The sequence below is a fragment of the Barbus barbus genome (assembly GCF_936440315.1).
Source record: "Barbus barbus genome assembly, chromosome: 18".
Taxonomy (NCBI): domain Eukaryota; kingdom Metazoa; phylum Chordata; class Actinopteri; order Cypriniformes; family Cyprinidae; genus Barbus; species Barbus barbus.
The window spans coordinates 17,633,785-17,656,743 of record NC_136746.1 but is presented as its reverse complement, the minus strand read 5'-3'; the positions used below and the strand labels follow the sequence as shown (position 1 = coordinate 17,656,743).

General features: G+C 36.4%; 2 protein-coding genes across 2 annotated transcripts in view; both read right to left on the bottom strand.

Moving 5' to 3' along the window:
• Positions 1-177: 177 nt before the first annotated feature.
• LOC306884145 (uncharacterized protein) lies at positions 178-2,953 on the bottom strand. Its single transcript, XM_079439839.1, has 4 exons — positions 2,549-2,953; positions 1,601-1,818; positions 1,169-1,328; positions 178-1,063 (listed from the first exon to the last, which is right to left on the bottom strand). The coding sequence occupies exons 1-4, from the start codon at positions 2,808-2,810 to the stop codon at positions 837-839; spliced, it is 867 nt and encodes a 288-aa protein (XP_079295965.1). The 5' UTR covers positions 2,811-2,953; the 3' UTR covers positions 178-836.
• Positions 2,954-7,582: 4,629 nt separating this feature from the next.
• Positions 7,583-22,959, bottom strand: part of LOC306884660 (sodium/potassium/calcium exchanger 3-like) — a 72,521-nt gene continuing 57,144 nt past the window's right edge. Inside the window, exons 4-17 of the mRNA XM_079440725.1 lie at positions 21,585-21,659; positions 21,129-21,213; positions 20,921-21,024; positions 14,169-14,243; positions 13,551-13,576; positions 13,387-13,440; positions 13,128-13,255; positions 12,880-13,040; positions 11,799-12,060; positions 11,461-11,627; positions 11,257-11,371; positions 10,263-10,375; positions 7,890-7,955; positions 7,583-7,804 (exon numbers count right to left, since the gene is read on the bottom strand). Coding sequence (XP_079296851.1) covers positions 7,655-7,804; positions 7,890-7,955; positions 10,263-10,375; positions 11,257-11,371; positions 11,461-11,627; positions 11,799-12,060; positions 12,880-13,040; positions 13,128-13,255; positions 13,387-13,440; positions 13,551-13,576; positions 14,169-14,243; positions 20,921-21,024; positions 21,129-21,213; positions 21,585-21,659 — 1,581 coding nt within the window. The 3' untranslated portion in view covers positions 7,583-7,654. The remainder of the gene's footprint in view (positions 7,805-7,889; positions 7,956-10,262; positions 10,376-11,256; positions 11,372-11,460; positions 11,628-11,798; positions 12,061-12,879; positions 13,041-13,127; positions 13,256-13,386; positions 13,441-13,550; positions 13,577-14,168; positions 14,244-20,920; positions 21,025-21,128; positions 21,214-21,584; positions 21,660-22,959) is intronic.

Below are 22,959 nucleotides of genomic sequence, written 5' to 3'. Positions count from 1 at the left end.
GTTGATAAAAAAAAAATGAATACTATAGTGATAAGTGTTTTGAGAGACTAGAAGGAAGATTCTGTTAAATCATCTTGTACTCTTCTAACATTAAATAAATTGAAAGTAAAAGTGTCACATACATTGAAAATAGTGGCTCAGTAAACATGAAACACTCAAATAACACAAATGATTTCACCACAGAAAAAGTTCATGGATAAATTGTTTTTAATGTGTTGTTATATATGTCAGGAAGCAAGAGTTCTTAGAAAACTGTTGGAAAATGCTTCACATTAACAAAGAAACCAAGTGAATAAGTGCATTTAGCTACGTTATTGAAAAAAGTCATTAAATTACATTTGAGAATTTTTTTTTTTTCTACAGCAATCTGACATTTTCTGAGACACTTATTAACTCTTTAATGTTTGAAATTCTTAAATCTGATGACTATTTATTGTCATAACAATGGCACAAAACCACGCAAAGCATTCTCAGCAATTTCCAATTTGTAATATTTAAAATAGAAATATACTGCCATCAGCGTCTAAAACAAAACATTTTACAGTTTAATTAAAATAAAATTGCACGGGTAAAATAATCATTATAACAGAATTATTTACATTTACCCATTACTTTTTAAAGATTAATGCTGTAATTTGAAAATCTGAAAATTATTCTCATAACAATAGTATATTTTAACTTAAAGAAAACAAAGCAAATATTATAATAGAAAGAATGTAATATGGCAAAAAAGAAACATAATTTGAAAGCCAATCTTTCACACTCTTGTCATTTCTTCATTCATTGATTTCACTTTACTTGTCTTTGGACATTTAGTCATACAACACTTAGTGTAATTATATTGTCACCTGAATTTCCCCAGAATCCAGCTGGTTATGGTTAAGCTGGTTATGATCCTCCACAGTACTATCATATTTGGGACAGATGAACTCAATGGGTTTCCAATGCGGTCTTCGTCCACTTCCTCTTTGTCGGAAAGGAGCAAACCGCAACCATTTCTTCACTACATCAGCAAACTGGTGGTGTGTGGCCTCCTTTCCTACAGGTGTCCTTTTCAAGGCACCTGCAGAAACAGAATTAAAACATGGTAAATGTTGAGGATCCCAAAAAATCAGCGATAAACCTGAAGATGCATCTGCACTGAGACATGATTTAAAAGACTGCTTACGAAACAAAACACCCTGCAGTCTGGTGTTTCTGAAGCTCCTTTTCTGTCCTCTGCCAACCCAGTTGAGCTCTGAGCCTACACTGAAAGAGAGAACAGCGTGCATAAGACGCCGGACCGCATCATCTACCGTAGCTCCGCCCATCCGTGAGAGATGTGACACCTATAAAAAAAAAAATCAAAATATGAATAAATATTCAGTACAAGTACAGAAGGGAACAGTGTAACCAGAAAAAGTTTTGTAGAAAGCAATAAAAACTAGAAACAAAAGCAAACAATATTGTTCTTAATTCCTATTATTTTGGACTACACAACTACCTCCATAAAATGTAAACTTCCTGTCCTGATTGAGGTTTACAAAGTAACATAACCTATTATTACATGTGTTGCAGTAATTGTAGATTGTAGAGTAGACTGACAGTAATCATTTTTTACCATTTTCTTCTGAGCTTCAGTATCCTCTAAATGCTGCTCTGTTTCATCAAGCTGTTCCATTGTTCGTAGTGGCAGATCTACATCAAGCGGCTCGTCCTCCTCTTCACACACCTGTCCATGAATCCTGGCCTGCAGGTCTTTCAGAACTTCCCACTGCCTCTGCTGCTCCTCCTTGATCTCAATAAGGAGTGATATGATTTGTCTATGGGCTGCTGTCTCTGTAATTGTAAAAAAAAAAAAAAAAAAAAAATTAAATTTACTCAGCCTCAGGCCATCCAGGATGTAGATGAATTATTTTGATGTTTTTATCAGCTATTTTTAACTGACAGCACCCATTCACTGTAGTGGATCATTTGTGAGCAACTGATGTAATGTTACATTTCTCCAAATCTGTTCCAGTGAAAACACAACCACACCTTCCTGAGTGCGAGTACATTTTAATTTAGCTCATTTAAATTTTTGGCCGGACTACGGTTTTAAAAATCAGCATTTATATAAAAAAATGCTGCGTTAGTTTCATGTATGTAAAAAATTATATTGCCAATAATAATAAGGGTGGTGGCTTGTTTACTAAATAACCTTGGTGATAACTGTCAAAGGGTTTTATTTATATATATATATATTTAACATTATGTGCTTTTATCTTATTTTATATAACTTTAAATAAACAACCAAATGACCAGAGTTGTTTAGCACACCAACAAGTTAACTATGTAAAAACTATACAAGTTAGCAATTTTATGTTAAAACAAAATAAGACAATACTTAACCAACTGTCAACTACCAACTAATAATACCTACGTTATGTATATATATATAAAAAAACTTAAAATCTCAATGCAAGATATTTTTTAACAAAACAAAGTTCCATTACGATAGAAGGGAAGGGATGTGTAAGTCCCTGTCAAGGCAAACATAATCATTTTTACTCTCTTCACTTGCCAGTACCTGATGTTGAAGACTCATCATCACGCATTAACTTTCCCGCCACTCCTGCAGGATTGTAGGACTGTGAATCCACGCTGAAATTCACCTCGGCCCGCCCAGGGATGTCTTCTGCGCTTCTGCTCAAGTCTCCTGGCAGAGGGTGTACATCCTCTTCAGACACCGCTGAGCGTCTCTGTGCCATGTCTGCCATGTGTTTACTTACTAAACCCTCCGCCCGGCGGTTTATGGCCCAGTTCACGCGACTGACACTGTTTGGGTCCATTTATATGGATGTACTTATACACTTACAAATAGCACTTCATGCAAAATTTAAACCCTTAACATGCATCTCTTAATAAACACTGCGATATGAACGAGAAATAGGCGGAAATGGTTATCAAACTGTCCCCAGCCAGCGCACGTATCACGTTACGCAAACGTCACAGCAACGTTGGCAGAACATTTGGAGTTTTGAATGAACTACAATTCCCACAAGCATAGCGGGCCGGTGACGTCGCCCATTGCGCACAGGCGCGCAGTTAAATTTACTTAAATCTCATTTTTGGCAGATTTACGTCTCTTATAAGAGTCTTTGAAAATGATTAGCCATAAAAAAAGATAATTTTCGCCGATAACTACTAACATAATCATTTAATATAGTACTAATTTTATTTAGTTTTACATCCTTTTTTCTGTGTTCTTTGTGAAATATGAGTATGAAAAGCTAAAACAAATATATATATTATTAAATAAATTAACCCTTTATATATATATATATATATATATATATATATATATATATATATATATATATATATATACTTTGTTATTGTGTTGTAAAGCTAAAGATGAATAACCTACATTTAAACCACAGTAGATTAAGTTAAAATTAGTCTCGAAATGCATTATACATTTAAGGGAAGCTCTTTCTTTCTCTTACATACTCACTTAGATCCATGTTTTTATTTCAGTGTTTCAAAATTTGATCTGTAGCCTAATAGCCTGTTATTTAAGATGTATTTGGCTATATTATATATTATATATGTTATTTATACTAATTTCATTGATTCATTTATTGATTAGTCATTTATATTATTTTGTCTTATGCTATTTTTCCATTGTTGTTTAGACTTGTGTGAATTCACGAGTAAGAGATAAGAGAATGTCTCCATTTCAAGGTTGTGAAGCAGTAATTTTCCATTGCTACTGCTTATGATTCAATAACCTTGTTGGATTTGTGTTGGTCAGACAAAGTCTGTGCACTGAAACATAAATAGGCTACCTACGATTATTTATAAACTCTGCTACTTTTTTATTATCATACTTCATCTCCTGCTTCTGCTCTTCTATAGCTTTACTCAGTCAACTTCTTGGCTAATAGAAGACAGTTAATACAGTTCTGGGCATTAGACAACTTTGCTGACTAGCTGTTCTGTTACTACATAAAACGGATATTTTCTGATAGGATCTAGTGTCTGGGGCTGGATCTGATATTCCTGGTGTGGAGGCATGATCTAACAATATAGCTTTAAATCTGATATCACCAGGTTTGTGTTAGGGTTAGGGGTACGTTTGAGGTTTAGGAAATATTATCATAAATAAAGCATTTATGCCTTTATACAGTGAAGCCAAGATGTGTATTTACGCACACCATTATGGCTGAAATGACAATAACTGAACAATAGTGTTTACCTCAGCAAAGATCATTTTTATTATGCTCAAGTAGCAACAATGTACTCTGATATACAACTGAAACACCTGAACAAAATATTTTAGTACATAAAGCCAACCACCATTCTTTTTATGACTCCTGAAATGCAGAAGACATCAGTTGCTTTGAATGAAATATCTACTTTATGCTTTCATCGGAGAATAAAAAGCCCAGCAGTTTACCATTGAAAAAAAAAAGAAAAGAAAAAAAAAAAACATGCAATAATCTAAGAGGTCTAATTCCACTGCTGTCTGTCCAGTGCTCAACAATGTGTAATAGTAATGAACATAAATAACTCCTTATATTAAAATATCCCATGCGATTTAGCAAACCAAGGGTGTTTAATCAAACCCTCAACACAACAACAACAAAAATAAAATAAACAAATAAAGGACCCAAACATTGTACAGCATCTACTGTATGAAAATATAGTCAACGGATATACAGGCAAAGACAAAAATATGAAGACATTTTCATGTATGTATAATTATGTACATCAGCAATGCATCACCCTGTAAAAGTCACTTTTTTTTTTTTATTCAAATATGCCTGAATCCATGAAGAAATATCAGCAGACAAGAAAAGTAAATCTGAGGGAAACTTGTCTAATTGTGGGCTAATTGGTTGTTCATGCACTCAATATTATTATTACTATTATATTTGTGCATACAAATGAACAGCAGTGCTTTGATTTCCAGATGTGATGATGACCAAATAGCATTTATCAGTATGTTAAAATCATTGAATCTGTTAATCAGTATGGCTGATTTTGCAACCATAAATACAGGCATTAATGTCCCACAATCTGTAAGCAGCAGTATTCATAGATTGTGGAGCATTTTTCAGTGAAAGCCAATTTAGTTGCATCTCAAAGCCTCTTTTTACTATCCTTAATATCGAGCATAGAGTGCACAAACTCTATTAAAATTTACTGAAATATATATATATACGATTGAAAGAATGTGATGTGTCATGGTTAGGATTCACAAGAAAAAATGCAAACACAGTAATTAATTAATCTAAACATTATTGCATTTCATGAACAAAACTTTCATTAAACCCTGCCTTCCCGACGTCTTTCTTATAATACCCTGCTTTACCAAGAATAAAATAATAGACTAACAATCTTCAGCATCCAAACACAGCTTGTACGCTCTACTTGGATTACACCTAGCTTATATTTATCAGGAATATCACATTGCTTAAACCCTAGACCTGCTGTTGCATTTTTGGAAAGTAAACTAGGCCTCAATGTCTACTATGAGTGATACAGAAAACGAAATGTTCATAATTGCTAATATATTCTGTCAAACTATGGACAAATTATCTTTTTTTCACATCGTTGAAAAGAATGCCCTACATAGTGTGACCTTTGATTTTAAACATGCTAAATGTACTCTGACAGTAAGCTGACAAATTAGTTTTATGATCTAATGAAAAATTATGCAGATTCACTTGAAGCACACGCTACAGACTTTTAAAAGCAGAAAACATTTCTAAACATTTTGCGTTACAAAATACAAAGTTACTTTTGTGATAAAAAATACTTTGCCGCAATACTCTTCCAGATATGTTTCTAAGTCATCTAAATTCCATTCTTAAAATATGACAAACAATTAGACACCCAGTATCAACCAGTGCATAAAACACAAAATTTCCCTGCAATGTGCCTTCAGACTAGAAAACCTGCATGAAGTTGCTAACTAGACTAAAACAGTCCATAGAATCGCTACTTTGTCAGCTCACTAAAAAACCTCTTTTAGGAGAAAAAGTCCACGCATCCACATATTGTGCCACAGTTAAAAGCTTACAGCTGTGATGTATTATGGCGGTGTCTTTTTCAAATCCCCAGAACCAGAGGCATACAAAACAAAGTATTTAAATAGTCCTTCAAAAAGAAGGGCAAGAAATGAGCCCAGGACACATCAGCATAAAGAACTCTCGAAAAATCCATATTATTAACTGCATCCTTGAAAATGAATTCTGATCCTTGTTCTGCTGAAGGATTTCTTCCAAAATTCCTGGATGAACTCTAAGATTAGAGCAGCATGCTAAGAGAAAAATGACTTGACCTCTTCTAGAGCATCTACGGTTTGACTTTGAAACAGTCTGATCAACGTTAGCTTCATTTTACCAGGACACGTTCCTGCTAATCAGCTTCTTAGGTTTGTGGCTCACTCACTCCATTCACTCTAAAAAGGGAATGGACCAATCTTAAATGTCAAAACAGTTAAGTATAAAATATATATCTATCTATATATTTTCCCTTACTTGCCTGCCAAAGTTTTGAGTGTTCAAAAAATCTTTACAGTTACCTCTAATGTCATTTCACACCGATATCAAATAGTAGAAACTGTTTTACACATCAAGTCAAAGGTGCATCTAAAAGGGTGCATAATATTCAGAGATGAAGGAGAAGGAATCCAGTAGAAAAGGCTGACACATAAGCTCTGAAGGACAAAACGGCGTAGCCTGGCTGAAACTCCAGAACGGTCTCTTCTTTGGGACAGCTGTGGGTTGGTTTTGTTTCAGTACGTCATAGGAAAGTAATCTGCATAAATAGTTTTCAATAAATTAATAAATAAACCTTTCTCTGTTTCAGTATATACAGAGTGTTAAAGACAAAAGAAACTCCAGAAACACATCTATAGAAACCCATATATCACACAAGAATATTGTCTCACTAAACGTAAATATGTTGGTAGTAGCGTTCCAACATGTGTTTCCACACAGGTGCAAACAAATGCCCGGTGTTTATCTCTAAAATTTGATCTTCAACCTTTCAGTTTTATTACCTCCTCTGCACCGTAAACATATTCTCATCTGAAAAATATAGACACTAATGACCCCGACATCCAGATCCATCTTGTAATGTGAAAGCGACGACTTGGTAATGCCCAAATTAAAAAGAGGACTGTATACAAGTATTTCCTAGAGGTCACCAGTACCTTTCAGCAATATAACGAACCCTCCTAAATCTCTATTTTTACCGACATTAATAAGTCCAGCCTCTTCTTCAGTAAATTAGCAGCTAATAAAACAAATACCATCATAAAATACATTTACATCATACTCTTTAAATATGTAATATGCAAAATATTTTGAAAAAAAAAAGTATTCACATCAAACCAGGCAGTAGTCATCATTTACCACGTTCCTGTCCCATTAGAACAGTCTATTTATCAGTCAACAGGACCATTCTTAACACACATTCTCTCTCTCCTCTTGTAACACCACAGATCCAGAGACTCTGTCAATATTGCACCCATTGGAAAGAAAAAGAGAGGATCGATAAAGGATCAGCTAGATCAATAAATAAATATTCCTTCAGAACGAGAGCCGGACTGCCTCTGATCGAGGACTTGTGCCATTGTCCTCACAAAGTCAAGGAGGGAGGGCCGGGAAAAGGAACCGTCTCAGTCCTCGCGGCAGGTGGGCAGATTGACGAAGGTGAATATGTTAAACTCGATGAGGATGGAGAAACACAGGAAGACAGCGTACATCAGCAGACAAATGAAACCCAAACGCTTGTCCAGCTTCCACTTGTTCAAATGTACACCGAGAACCTGAGAGGGAAAGAAAGGGTAGATGGTGAGAGGTGGATTCAAAGGACATTTGTTTGAATAAGTGTTTTTAGATGCTCCCACATACCGTGAGAAACACAGATGCTAGCAGCAGCCCAACTGAGAAAATCAGGCCTTTACTGTTCAGGTGAATCTGAAAAGAAATGCAAGAAAAAGTTTGTTAGAACTTGTAGGATGTACAACATATATATATATATATATATATATATATACAGTGTTGGGAGTAACGCGTTACAAAAGTAATGCATTACAGTAATGTATTACTTTTTGATGTAACGCAGTAGTGTAAGGCATTACTAATCAATTTTCAGTAATATTTAACTCGGTACATGTTCAGTAACGCTTGCGTTACAACACACTTTTAGCCCCAATTTTTTAAATAAAAAAAAATAATAATAATTTAAAGTCGGATCTGACTTTTTTATGTCCCTAGGGCCGGGCTTCGGGCCAATATTCACATCATAGTTCAGACGCGGGCCGCACCTCGAGCCTGTTTTAGGCTTCTCCTTATCTTTATATTTTAGACATCCGTCAATTATTGATGAAAAAAAATTGGCGCGCTGGTGGAAACAACATGAGTCTATGCTGTCGCGACTGTCAAGAGCGGCTCGAGGGTGTTTAGTGTCCTGCAGCAGCAGCGAGCCGTCAGCACAGCTGAAGAGTTCTGCTTCAAATACACACAATAAAGCTTGCAGCCCCAGCAAAAGTAATTACCATGAATGTGTCCGGGGGAAATAGTAAGGATTCGCCATCTCCTCGTTAGACGTGCCTTTAGAGAGAAGTGCATCTTCACGGATAACGATTGTAATAAAGAGTTTTTGTTTTCGTTTTTATTTTGTTAAGTAGTAATTTAAAGCTTTCTATAGATATATTTATCATGTCTGTGAGGCATGTATTCGCTGACTTTCGGTTCATTTTTGTGAAGTGCTCCTGTTCAAGATAAAAGCACGACGTTTTGTTGATATTGTGAGTGCACGCAAATAAAAGTAGACCCTTTACAGTTACAAATGATGTATTACTCTTACCTTTATGATCAAAAATTATGGCGTAAGTTGTTTCCATTGAAAAAAAAATTGCAATTGATTGCGCTGGTGCCTCCATGCCCTGCGCTTTAGCTTTCACTCTCCGCACAAACTGGATGCAGCGCACATTTATCTAGGTTTAACGTTTAAACATTGTTATATGCTTCAACTGTTTTAGTATATCTATAGATTTTATTTTAGGCAAGTCATGATGATTTGAGAAGGCTAAATTGATCAAACATAAGCTATGATCAGCCTGCCGGTCTGCCGCTGTCCGCTTGGTCGTTACTTTAAGAAAGAAGAAACGTATTTAATGAACAAAAAATGCTCCAAACGTTTTTTTCTAAATGAACTTAATAAAAAGCCGGAACGAAATATAAACACTTTGCCATTGGGGCAGGGCTCTAGTACATTTTGTCATTTTAGAATGTTAAGTTCTACTTCTGTAGATATTTTGCTGAAAGTAACTCAAAAGTAATACAGGAGTCATGTAACGCATTACAATTCTGAGACAGTAATATTGTAAGGTAAGGAATTACTTTTAAATAACAGTAACAAGTAATCTGTAATGTATTACAGTTTGGAAGTAACTTGCACAACACTGTATATATATATCAAATGTGTAAATAAATATAACTAATTATTTATCAAACAGAAACTCAAAATTTGTGTTCAATTTAGAAAACGTACACAGGCTCTTAAATGACTATTTTCTTTTTGTGTCTGTTTTCAGACACATCACTAACACAAAATATTTTTTTGATTTTAATATATTCCATTATTGAAATTTAATTGTTTATTATAATTTCTGTATTTAGAGATGTTTGCCATCATGTAACTCTCACTTAAAGCTGGTCTTAAAAACACTAGAAAATAATTTAATAAGACAAGGTAATCTTGAAAATAAAAAATAGTATAGATTTTACTATTGGCAATCTATTCATTATTGGCTATAACCTAAAAATAATGATCCATATCAGCACATCCCTAATATTTACACAATTTCCTTTTCCTATCAACTAGAAACCAGTACTATATTGACAATATATTAAGAACTGCAATAAGTGGTTCTTAAAGACATATATAACTCACAATGTTTACCCAATTAAATTATTTTAGATCTTAAAAATATTTAGAAATAAATATTATTTAAATTGATTACAATTTTAATTTAAATAGTTTTAAGTCATCTTGAACCACTGCTCTAAGATGATCTTACCTAATGGTCTGCTGCTACTGACAGGTTCTGAGTGCTATTATGTTGAAACTATATACAAATATTAATATTAAACAAAATATTAATATTACAATATTAAACAAACAACACTGATTTTTCATTCCTTCTATGTCAATGCTGTTTAAGCATTTACCAAATAAATCATTATACAGTAATCTCTATTGCAACATTTTCCACTTACTGTGGAGCCATAGTCGATGGCCAAAGTCTGGAGGGTCCAGGGCAGACCAAGCCCAATCAGGATATCAAACACATTACTACCAATGGAGTTAGACACAGCCATGTCACCCATTCCTGAAAAAGATAGAGAGACAGTTGAGACTAAAACAGAAATTGAATCTACTAATACTTTCAATTCTGCTTCAGTCTTAAATGAGGAACTCCCCACTGACTCAGGGCTTTAAAAAAAAATAAAAATCAGTGCTACATGAGAAAACAGAACAAAAAGTGCTGTGGTGTTCCCTTTTGCGACAAAACTTCAAAACCCATAATGCACTTTGATTTTGGAGCAGGGTTGCCAGGTCTGCAAAACAAAACCAGACCATTTTCTATTAGAAACTAGTCCAAAACTAGCCCAGTTGCTCTTTTTTCCTGTGGAAAGGAATGTGATTTTGACATTCCCTCTGTCGAAATCACATTCTGTCAGGTCCCCTTCCACTGACATAGCATTCCAGGAGGGGTGGAGGAAGATCGCTTTAAACCATGGACTAAAAAAGCAACCCATGGCAACAGTATAAAACTGGCACAATTGTACAGGAAAATTGCTGACTTGGCAAAACTGTTTTGGAGCTGGCCTTCTGTCAATCCGACTGTCCGTGGATGGGGAATACGGAATGTAAAAAATGAAAACGAAAAAATGAAAGAAAAAAAAATGAAGACGAAGTTTGATCCCTTAAGCCCTCAAGCTGTCAAAAATCCACTGGATAACACAAAATTATGCATTTTGGGCTACCAAGCATACTTTTGCTGACAAATAAATGTGATATCTGGGTGTAGGTAACATGGAGAAGGAGTATATATTGTTTATTTACATATACTACCGATATTGTAACAATAGAAAGCTGGTTGAAAGTCTGCAAACTTATTATCTTTTAACAATCTCCTCCTATTATTTCATTGGGGAATGATAATAAATAATAATGCTAGAGCATGAATAAATATTAATTGGTTCCTACCTTGCCGTGCGACAATTAAACTGGCCAAACAGTCAGGAACGCTGGTGCCAGCAGCCAAGAAAGTGATGCCCATGATGACATCTGGGATGCCCATAGTGTAACCGATCACTGTGACCTACCACGAGAGTGTCAACAGGCCGTTTCAAGCAAATCATGTATACATTTAAGAATTTGTAAAGTGAATATTTGTGAGGCAAGTCTTACCATCCAAACCATTATGTAAGAGAAGAAAGCAATCCAGAGGGTGGAGGAGACGAACGAGACCATATACCAGCGCTCCCAGCGAGGCGTGGAACAGTTGGGCACGGTGAGGAATAGCAGCAGACTCAGTGGCCAGGCCAGCAGCCACCTTAGCTTATTAAAGCCCCCACCTGTACAAGATCAGGACATCATTTGAGTCATTAGTCTTTTAACAGACACTTTCATTCAAAGCTGCCTATATGGTTCACCTCCTGTCAGGAACACTTCCTGCTTATAGACAACCAGAATTTAGCTTAAAATTATTTACAATATGTTTAATTAATCGCCTGTAATAAATGTACCGGGGCAGCGGTATGGTACATAGGGTCCTTCGTTGTCATCTTCCTCCTCTTCCTCCTCATCATTCTCATTGTCCTCGTTCTCGTTTTCGGTGTCAGTGCCGGCTTCAGCTCCTCCCCTGTCATCATCATGGTGACATCCCTTTCGCCCGTTCAGGCCTCGGTCCGGTCCTGCCAGCCCATTCTCCACCCCATGCTTTCCTGGGATCTTTACAGTCACCTCTGAGTCCCCGTTACTGAAACGACTGTTTATCAGACGCTGCCTCTGCAGAAACACACGCACATACATTAATCTGAGCTAACAAACAGAATAATAAACATTTCATTCTGTAATACAGATGCAATCAATAACCCCTTTAGACAATTGTGACTTTATTTCTCACAACTGTGAGATTTTCATATTTAAATCCCATATTGTGACTTTATTTCTTATTTGAAACTTCTCACAATTACCATTTCTTTTCTTTCTTTTAGATTGGAATCATTCATTGGTTCATCATTCATCCGTACCAGAGACCACCTCTTCAGCTGGGTCTCGGTATGGTTATTTGGTCCGCATCAAAGTGCGATTGCTGTATTCACACCTGACCAAAAGGTCCGCGCCACAGGGCGAAACAAACTTGAGTTTGATTCAATCTGACCAAACAAGACAGGTGTGAATACACCCCTAGTTTTTCCCAAGAGGTCTCCCATCCAGGTACTGACCAGGCTCAACCCTGCTTAGCTTCAGTGGGCAACCTGTCTTGGGCTGCAGGGTGATATGGCTGTGGCTAATACGTAATAGTTTCTATTTTTTTTTTTTTTTCAGTTTCCATTTAAATTTTTGATAAAGTTTAAGTGATTTTGTTGTGTTGATTTTGCCATATATATATTTATATATTTAAATATGTCTATGTATGTAATAATATAATATAATACTATGTAATAATATTTCATAAGAGATTTCGTTCAAAAACACTACAAAATCTACAAAATTTAGCTGTACTTTTGTTTAACTTTGCATGAAATCTATGTATGCATCTAGTTCTGACAGTGTTTGACATAACTGTGTTTATGAAAGTGTGCGTGTGCTTGTGTGACTGACCTCTGTAATAAGCATTCTGGAGGCCATCGTGAGGCGTGTGCGAGGAGAGAAGTGGCTGGTGATCATGATTCTCATTCCGGCCTCAGAGAAGGACAGCTGATGAGGGTACGCAGACAAGAGTTCGTCCACCATCAGCACTGATGGTTTCCTGTGGAAATTTGCTAAGAGTGGCAGCAAAACAATGCAGAAATTTAGATGGGCACCAAGCAGTTGTACACACTTATATAAAACAGGACTGCATGCATTACCTTTCTTAAGCAACACAACAGTGGCATCACACCCATCGTCGATGTCTGTGTTACTGGCTGTGCCATTACCCAGATTTGCCGAGTTCTTTTTCCACCGCTCGATGTAATGAACCACCCGTGAGTTAAATCTGATTAACACCAAGGAAGGAGAGTTAATAAAATCAGCAGTGATGCGATTTACTGATGTGGAGTAGATACGAATAGCAATGAATCCATGCAATAATGAAAAATTTCCATAGTGACAGAATAGAGAACTTACTTCATTAATATAATGTAAAATATGTACAGTACAACTAGGATGAGCGATTCCCACCTGAGAAGAGAAAAAAGTAGCGTAAATGACTGAATACAAAACAAAATGTGAAACAGTTGTAATATGAAAAATGAAGAGGTGGTCCGGTGTAACAGCAGCTTTAATCTTACCATGTCACCTTCTCATCATAGATGAACTTTAAAGGAAAAAAAAAAAACAGAGTATAAAGTTCAATTTAACAGACAAATTACAATGACAAACCAAATTTCTTCAAACAGTTCTGAAATGTCACACCTTACCACCAGAGGGCAGGATTATTTTACTGTAAATATGGGCCCTGAGGATTTAATTTGTAATATAATATAATATATGCCTATTTGTTTCTTTATAAATTATATTATCAGCACAATTCCAGTGAAAAATTTACATGAAGCTTCTGTTTATTTTCAGGTTTAAAAAAAGGAAAAGGCATATCACCCATTCCAAAAAAAGAGTTGAAGTTTCAGCTGTAACAGGATAAACTTTTACAAAACAGTTTGTTCTTTCAGTGAATCCAATTTTTAATAAGGCGCTGTGAGTAACATCTCAGATACTCTGTGTCCTGTGTACTAATAATCGGTGTTTGTTGTTCCTCTGTGCTGGGAACACATGCAGAGTGTGGGCAAATAAGAGGCCTGTGCTGCAGGCCACGGGCCCCACGGGAGAGCCACTTGCTTCTCCTCTCCTGCTGCGCGAGGAGGCCCATAGGCATCATGGGAGCATGAAAAGCCACTTAGAGTTCTACTCACCACAATCAGAGCGGTCACTGAGATGGTGTAGTACATCGAGTCTCTCATTAATGTCCAACACGAGAGCCGTACTGCCTGCATCAACAAGAGAGAGAGAACACAAACACACTTAGACTCAAAGGGAGGGTAGCAATGGAATTGGACAAGTGTCAAAGCAGTACAACTCTGTAATTTAATCGATTTACTTTCACCAGTCACCTTGAACAAGTGTTTTTTGTTGTTGTTGTGGTGACAGAAATCACGGGAAAAATTTTATGTTTTTCTAATCAGTTATGTACATTAGGCTTTTTTGTTGTTAAATTAATGTTTATTAGACACTTTTAGTGTCAATGTGTTATCATGATCAAAGATCAAGATTCAAGAGAGAAGATTTTTTTATTCGTCACATACACAATTATACAGAGTATAACCAGCAGTGAAATGTAAGTCAGGTCCGCTCCAAGGACAGTGCAATAGAATAGAATACAAATATTAAGAAATGAACAGTAGAAAAAAATAAAAGACTAAAATAAAATAAAAGATAAAAAATATAAATATAAATATAAATATAAATGTGCAGGTCAGTATGTTGTGACATAAATAGTAATATAACAGGAATGTGCAAAAGAATGTGCAAAAAAGTTGTACAGGGTATTTAAATAGCAACAATATGAGGTAGAACAAATTATGAATAGCTTATTGATATAGTGATATTTACATGGAGTCAAGTGATGTTATGACACAGAGTTAGAGTTTAGGAGCCTGATGGCCTGGGGGAAGAAGCTCCTCTTAAGTCTCTCAGTTTTTGCCATCAAGCTACGGAAGTGCTTACCAGATGGAAGTAAAGTGAATAGTCGGTTACCAGGGTGATTTGAGTCCTTGATCATTTTGACAGCTCTATTTTTGCAGCGTTTGAGGTAGATGTCCTGCAGAGAGGGGAGAGCAGACCCTGAGATGCGCTCAGCTAAGCGCGCAACTCTCTGTAGTGCTTTGAGCTGTTTCCATACCACACTGAGATGCACTGAGTCAACACACTTTCTATGGTCCCTGAATAGAAAGTGTTCAGGATTGCTGGTGAGACCCTGAATTTCCTCAGCTGTCGCAGATGGTACAGTCTTTGTCTGGCTTTCTTAACCTGTGTTTGGATGTGTGTAGTCCAAGTCAGGTTCTCGGAGACGTTCACACCGAGGTACTTGAAGCTACTCACCCTCTCCACAGGGGTCCCGCTGATCATAAGAGGAGTGCAGCTCTTTAGTTTTGCTCACATTCAGAGAGAGACAGTTGTCCTGGCACCATGATGTGAGTCTCTCTACCTCATCCAAGTATGTGTACTCATCATTGTTGGAGATGAGGCCCAGAACCACAGTATCATCAGCAAATTTGATAATAGCAGGGATTAAAGTGAAAAAAATTCTTCTGACTGAAATTTTTTTCAGGCCAAGTCATATTCCTTTAACCAACACTATTTAAATAGTCGAGACCAATAGCGTGGAAGATGTTTTAAACCGCTTTAATATTGCCAGTTTGCGTATTTTAAAAGCTATTTTTTTTATCTATGAAAAAATTATACATACCTTGACAAATAATCAACCATCAACATAACTTTTCAGTGCATGTTTTTATTTATCTTATAAGACCAAACAATGTTTTGTGAAACTCTTAATAATTAATAATCTTGAAAGTGCACTCTTGTCTTTGACAACTGATTGCATTAAATTAACTAGCGGTTGTGAGACTGTGAACGACAGGTCATGCTCCGCTATGAAAGAACAGATGCGCACTTTTAGATCACACACACGGTCGGCCATAGATGCATTAACCCAGGGGCGTAGCCATCATTTCAAAAGTGTGTGTGTGTGTGTGTGTGTGTGTGTGTGTGGGGGGGGTCTAGTGTTATACCTGTTTTGTTTTTTGTTTTTTTTTCAGTTAACCCTTGTCTAATTGACAGGTTTTATTTTTAATCATACCTTTTTGCTTAATATGCTTTATGATTATATTGTTATATATGATTATAAAATAGAAGGAAAGAAAGATAGAAAAAAGAAAGAAATACAACAGCGTGTCACTGGGACAGTACCCTTAAAAGCACATCTTTGTACCTTATTTACCCCAAAAAGTTTCATAGTTGTACATATTGGTACTCTAATGTACTAATATGCACCTTTTTGAGTATAAGTTACAAAGATGTCCTTATAAGGGTACTATTGTTTACATATTTCAGATTGTATTTTGTGTGTGTTGTATGTACAGTACATGGCACACAGTAATGGATACTTGCACATTCACATACTACTTTATTCTGTTCTGTTCTATTATACATTAGTCTGATTAGTCTATGTTAAAAGAAATATCTTATATATTCACTCTCAGCTGTGAATTCACTTCTGCCTCTGTCTACAGCAAATAAAGCAGTGTTTGAAACATGTACATACAGGGAATAGTGACATACAGAAGAAAATAACTAATTAAGTACACTGCTGGACAATAACCAATCATTTGTATCCTAAATTAAGTTTTAACACTTTAGAATGATAAACACATTCACTATTAACTATGACTTTTGCATCAATAAACTCTTCATTTACTGCTTATTAATAGCTTGTAAGGTAGTCGTTGTAGTTGTTAAGTTTAGGATTATGGGATGCAGAATATGATCATGAAGAATACAGAATTAATATGTGCTTAAGTGCTAATAAACAACCAATATGCAAGCTAATAATTACCTACTGTAGTTAAAAATGATAGCTGAGAAGTTGTTCATCATACTAATGTTATTTTTTATTTGTCTATATTTGACTAATTATGTGTTTTCTATGATTGGTCCATATATAATCCTACAAACGATCGTGTATTAATAGATTTTATACAATGTAAAAACAGCCAGGTGTTAAAAGCCACTCTATCAGTTCTTCTCAGCTGTGGAGTTTGTTTTTCTTGCGTGTCGTCCTAATTCTGTCCTAACAAACCTAGTATTACTGTTTCTTGTTCATTCTTGACAACACATAAACACGTCAAATTAGTGCAATAATGACAGAGCAGCCCTAAATGAAGATCGGTCCTGTATCAGATCAGTGCTTGCATACTTGATTGAAATACATCATGTATAGTATTGGCAGTTAAACATGTCACAATGCTGCAAACGCTGTAAAATCTCAGTTCAACATTATCTTTATTCTTATTTGAAGGGTTCTGATAACATACATACGTGTCAAAATAAAAGATGTTACAAAAGAGTTACGGAAAAATACACTGAAAATAAATAAGTGCATGTTTGTCCAGGCAGTTTTTTGTTTTCTCCATATAATGAACATAAAAACTCGCTAATTATTCAACAAGAGCAATAGGCACAGTCGCTGAACACATGCCAACTTACGCTGCTTGACTTCTTCGTAAAAAAAGGAGGGAAGAGTTTCTTGCCGCTTTGAACTCATCTCGACCTCTAATGAATGATGGATACAGCGCGGGACCGCGGGCGCGAGCCTAGGCTTGTCGTGACGTCACAAACTGAGTGACTGATTGCCATGGAAACGCAAACGTCATGTATAAATTATCCTGTCTCTTTGAATTTTAAATCATTCTGCATTTATATACATTGCTCCATTAAAAACTCAAGTTGCCGAGAACACAACTGTCCAATGAAAAAGTGCGGGGGACGAATTTACTTTTTTATAAAAAGTGGGGGACACGCGTCCCCCGCGTAATCTACGCCCCTGCATTAACCTCCGTTGTGGTACTTGTCGCACCAGGCAAGGAGCATGTGTACTGTAGAGCATTGTGACTAGCTTCTGATTGATGGCGAGCTAGCACTTTTTTTGCCATTATTGCCATATTGAAGTCTCCTGTGGCATACTGTGCAAAGACACGTACCTGGCTGTTTGATTTTTTTAGCCCACGAACTAAAAGGCTTGCCATTCTCCCCCATTTCGCCAAGCCAAGCCCATCTCCATTTATTTTTTACACTTTTATCGATCTCTGATACATCGGAGCCTTCCTGCATTATAAGTGTGTCCATGCTATCTGAAATATAGTTCTACCTCAGCTGTAGCCTGACATGCAAAAAATAAACATATTAGAATAACTTTTAAAATGGATTGAACACACGGAGCACTTTTTTCCGTGAGCGGGAAAAGAAAACCCGGAGTGGATCCAAAGCGGAGTGATTACAGAACGCTTCGAGAGGAGAGAGGAACTTGCTTTCACTCCACTCCAGGCTTTGATCACATCCCCCTCAGCAGGCTGAATACACCTCATCTTTCCTTAATTTAAGACCTATTCAAACTGAAATTAAGACATTTATTACCCTATTTGAGAAATGTAAGCCTATTAACGGCCTTAAAATTGTGAAAAGTGAATTTAAGACATTAAGGACAGGCGGAACCCTGCAATTGACGGAAATCCGTCATAGACACGTTGCAATTAACGGAAATCCGTCGTAGCGACGGAGAACTTTAATCCCTGTAATAGATGTGGAGCTGTGAGAGGACACGCAGTCATGCGTGTAGAGAGAGTAGAGGAGGGGACTCAGGACACAGCCCTGTGGGGCTCCTACGCTCAGAGTGATGGAGTTTGGGGTGAACTGGCCAACTTTCACCACTTGAGGTCTGCCGGTGAGGAAGTCTTGAATCCAGTCACAGAGCGAGGAGTTTAGGCCGAGGTCTGTGAGTTTAGATGCCAGCTTGATGGGGACTATAGTGTTGAAAGCTGAGCTAAAGTCAATGAATAGCAGCCTTACATAATTCCCATTGTTGCTGTCCAAGTGTCTGAGGGAAAAGCTACTTGTGATAAGCTTTGATTCTATACAGTATGTAGCTTTCTCATTACCACCCTTTTTTGTGGTTGTCAGTGTACCATAAAGTACAAAACAGAATTTACAACTTCAGTAGGTCGGCATTTTAACAATATATCAGCTAATGAAATATAATTTAAAACCTAAAATGATGCTACCATATTTTTGGCTAAAGTTCTGACAACTACAGATGTTTGTTATTTACAGTAAATTTGACAGATTTTTTTATTTAATTTTTTCACTGTATAGCAAGTTTTGTAACTCGTAAAGGTTATATTACAGGGCCATGATTATAAAAGGGACACACATAGAGGTGCCACGATTTTGAAATAAACCTACAGAAAAACAACCAACCCAAACCAAACAATGGTATCTTTAATAATGATATTGCACAATAGTTGAACAGTATATTAAGGAGTTCAGTTCAAACAGTCTCTATTCAGCACAATAAATAAATTGCATGCTTCTTTCATTCATGGACTCTCTTATATAAGGATTAATCTGTGACTATTTCCAGATTTGTTTTAAAAGTTGGTCCTGGCTTGCAAACTTTAGAATGCAGAATTAAAGGGTGTGAATTGGAAGCGAGTGAAGGAAATGAATAAAGTAGGAACCATATATGGACGTGACATCCTATACCAAATCCAGCTGATTGAACTGTGTGCAATAATCCATATTGAATGTGTGTCATGTTGTGTAGGGCGATTCTTCCATAAAAAGCACTGATCTACGTCAGAGCACCGGAAGTTATGCGCCATTGCTCACACCAGCACAGCTTAACTTACACCACAGGTGACACTCAAGTTGCTTTGTGTTTCCGTGGCAACCAGAAGCTCCATTGTTGCAGATGTGTTTTTTTCCCCCCTTGACACTGATGGACTCCATGCGTAAGTGTCTTATGGCCTTGTGCCATTTTAGGAAAGATTTACTGATTCTAATTTTGTAAAAATGCCCAAAAAATGCAAAACCACTTCATATGACATGTATGTGCATAAATAATATAAATATAAATATAAAATTTGTGTGTGTATGTGTGTATGATAAGACCATTTCTTTAACATAAAAATCTAATAAAATAATAAAAATATGTTTAAATACTACATGTATAAAATAAATAAATAATAATAATGTCATATAACTTATCTTATAAAAAAAAATACATATTCACACACACACACAGCAATGAGATTATTTATCAGAGACACCAATGTTCAAACTTCCAAAACAAATTTCCTGTCAATTAACTGTTCGTTTAAATTTGTAATTTTTCTCAATTTATAATGGAGAAGGGCATAAACAATTGTGTGTATATGTCTATGTGTGAGACACAAGACTTTTCTGAGGTCTATCAGACTACCCAGAATGCCTCTATTCCACTTCCAGATGGTGACTGGAGAAAGACTGGGAGAGGAAAAAACTATTAAGCAGTTCCCCATGCCTGTGCAAAGACTGAATAACCTCATATCCTCTTTTCTTTAACATAGTAAGGGTCTCAGGTGGTTAAACTGACGGATCGCGAATGACTGAATGAAGTGGAAAGCAAAGACGACAGGATGGAGAAAAAAAAAAAAAAAAAAAGCAGTTCCACAGCTATCATGGCTGACCTCATCGGCTTCTCTCAGTGACCCCTGAGAACAGTCTGCTCACTTCTCACTGTCATTCTGCACTAAGTAATGGCTTTTTTAGGGCAGAGGTTTAGGAAGGGGATGCACAGGTCAACTCAGTCATCTCTAAGTTGTCCTCTCCCAGATGCTGAGAATTCATAATGCTTGCTCAGTACATTTGTGTCGACTGTCTAAAGGAAAATAATGTCTTACTGGCAATCCGTAGAGTCTGTAGAAAATGAAGATGTAAATAGTGCTGGGGAAGATACAGTACTTTGAATACAACTATAGCATTCTTCCACTATGGGTTCGAAATATATATTTATGCTTAAGAAAACTACAAAACACCCTAATTTAATGTTAATGTGCAACGTAATAAGCACCTGTGCAGTAAAGATCCCACACACTCCGATGATGCAGAGGATATTGAAGACAGCAGAACCCACGATTGTGCCCACTCCCACATCTCCTTTGGTGATAAATACACCTGCACAGAAAAGACAGGGTGGCTTACAGAGGGCATGTGAAGGTCCATGTTCCAATGTGTGGGGAAATGTTTTCCAAAAGTACGCAGTGTTCGGAGATGTTTACCTATGACCGAGGTGAAGAGTTCAGGAGCTGAACTTCCTGCTGCCATGAATGTGGCTCCTGCTACATCCTCACTGAGATGGAGGCGCTACAACACGTTTACACACAGACAGAGAGAGAGACATCAAAGATGAAGTGAAAAATTTGCACCAAACAGAACACAAGCAAAAATAACGAGTTTCCCGAACACTGCTCCCATCTGTCATTGGTCAGAAAGTAGAAATATTTAATTTAAATATTTTAATATTACAAACATAGTAGAATTATTATTAAAAAATACCTTAGATTGGGACAAAATAGAAATATTTAATATATTTTCTCATGACAACTATAAAATAGCTTCAAAAGTAGCCTAGACTGTGACAGGAGAAAATATTAAATAAATACATTTACCTTCAAACTTGCTTTAAATGATTTAGCATATGCAGATAATTAGTTAGGACATAATAAATGTCTGACCTCAGAGATCTTCTCCAGAGAGGGCACAAAGTAGTCATCACACACCAGTGCCAGTGCGTAAAACATATACATGGCCTTTAGAGAGAGAGAAAGAGTAAACACAAAATTAATTAAACTTAACCTTGCTTAAAGTTCCCGCTTTAAGCCGTTTGAAGCTATTTCTGTCATCATTTATTCACCTACTAGTCATTCCAAAGCTGTATTGAGTTTATTTATTTATTTTCGCTTGAACTAGCATACTAGAAATACTATGGAAGTCAATAGAGACCAGCAACTGTTTGGTTACCAACATTCTTCAAAATATCTTCTTCTGTCTTCAGCAGCAGCAGAAGGTTTGGAACAACTAAAGGGTATGTAAATTATGACAGTTATTCTTTTAAATTATGATCTGTCAAAATTGTCAAAATGGTTAAGAGCCACTGCATTATTTAGAAAAGAGCAGCCAGGATCTTTTATTCAAAACTTCTCCTTTAGAAATGAAATATGAGGGTGAGAAAATTATGACAGAATTTTCATTTTCTTCCTTTAAAGTCAAAGTGGTCCATTGACTTTAAATACCACCTTAAAATTAGATTGCAACACGTGATGAAGCCTCTGCAACTTCACATTACATAAGAAGTAAAAAAAAAAAAAAAAAAACAGACTCTAGAAGCCACTGCAGGGAGCGCATGAAATTTGTGCAAAGTGAAATTCTTGTGTGCGGGCACATTTGAGTACATGAGTGTCAACGCCATTAAATTCTCAGAGCAATCTGCCCTCCAGTGGGACGGCTGTCCACTGGGACTATTCAGACCTTTTCTTAGAAAGTGTCCCGATGACAGAAAGGCACTGATGGAAGCTGGTGCCCTTTACAGAGTGAGGGATGGTGGGGGCCGGGGGATCAAAGTTTATTTGTCTCAAACTCAATAGGGATGGAACTGATGTTTTTTTTTTTGCACAGCCTGACATGTTTTACATAAAAGAGCTGTGTGTGGATTAGTTGCTCCAACATCTGCTCTGATCAGATGGGTGTGAATCGCAGATGTCATAGTCCCTTGACATGCAACACACACATATGCATGTGAACTTATGCATGTACATACTAAAAAAAGTACATAAACACTGCTAAGAACAATTAATATATACATAATTTAAACACAAATAAATAATTCAAATATATTAAGTATTGTCAATGAAATATAACATTTGAAAATTCTAGAATAAAAAATATGTTAAACGAGCATGAATTCAAATATAACTTGCATATACATACACATGGATGCAAGCACACACTGTCCTTTCAAAGCAAGCTCCCATTCACTCCTGGGTTCCGTTTGCCAACTGTTTCCCGCCAAGACTTTGCCAATCAGTGCATCTAATTCAGCCGCCACGCTGC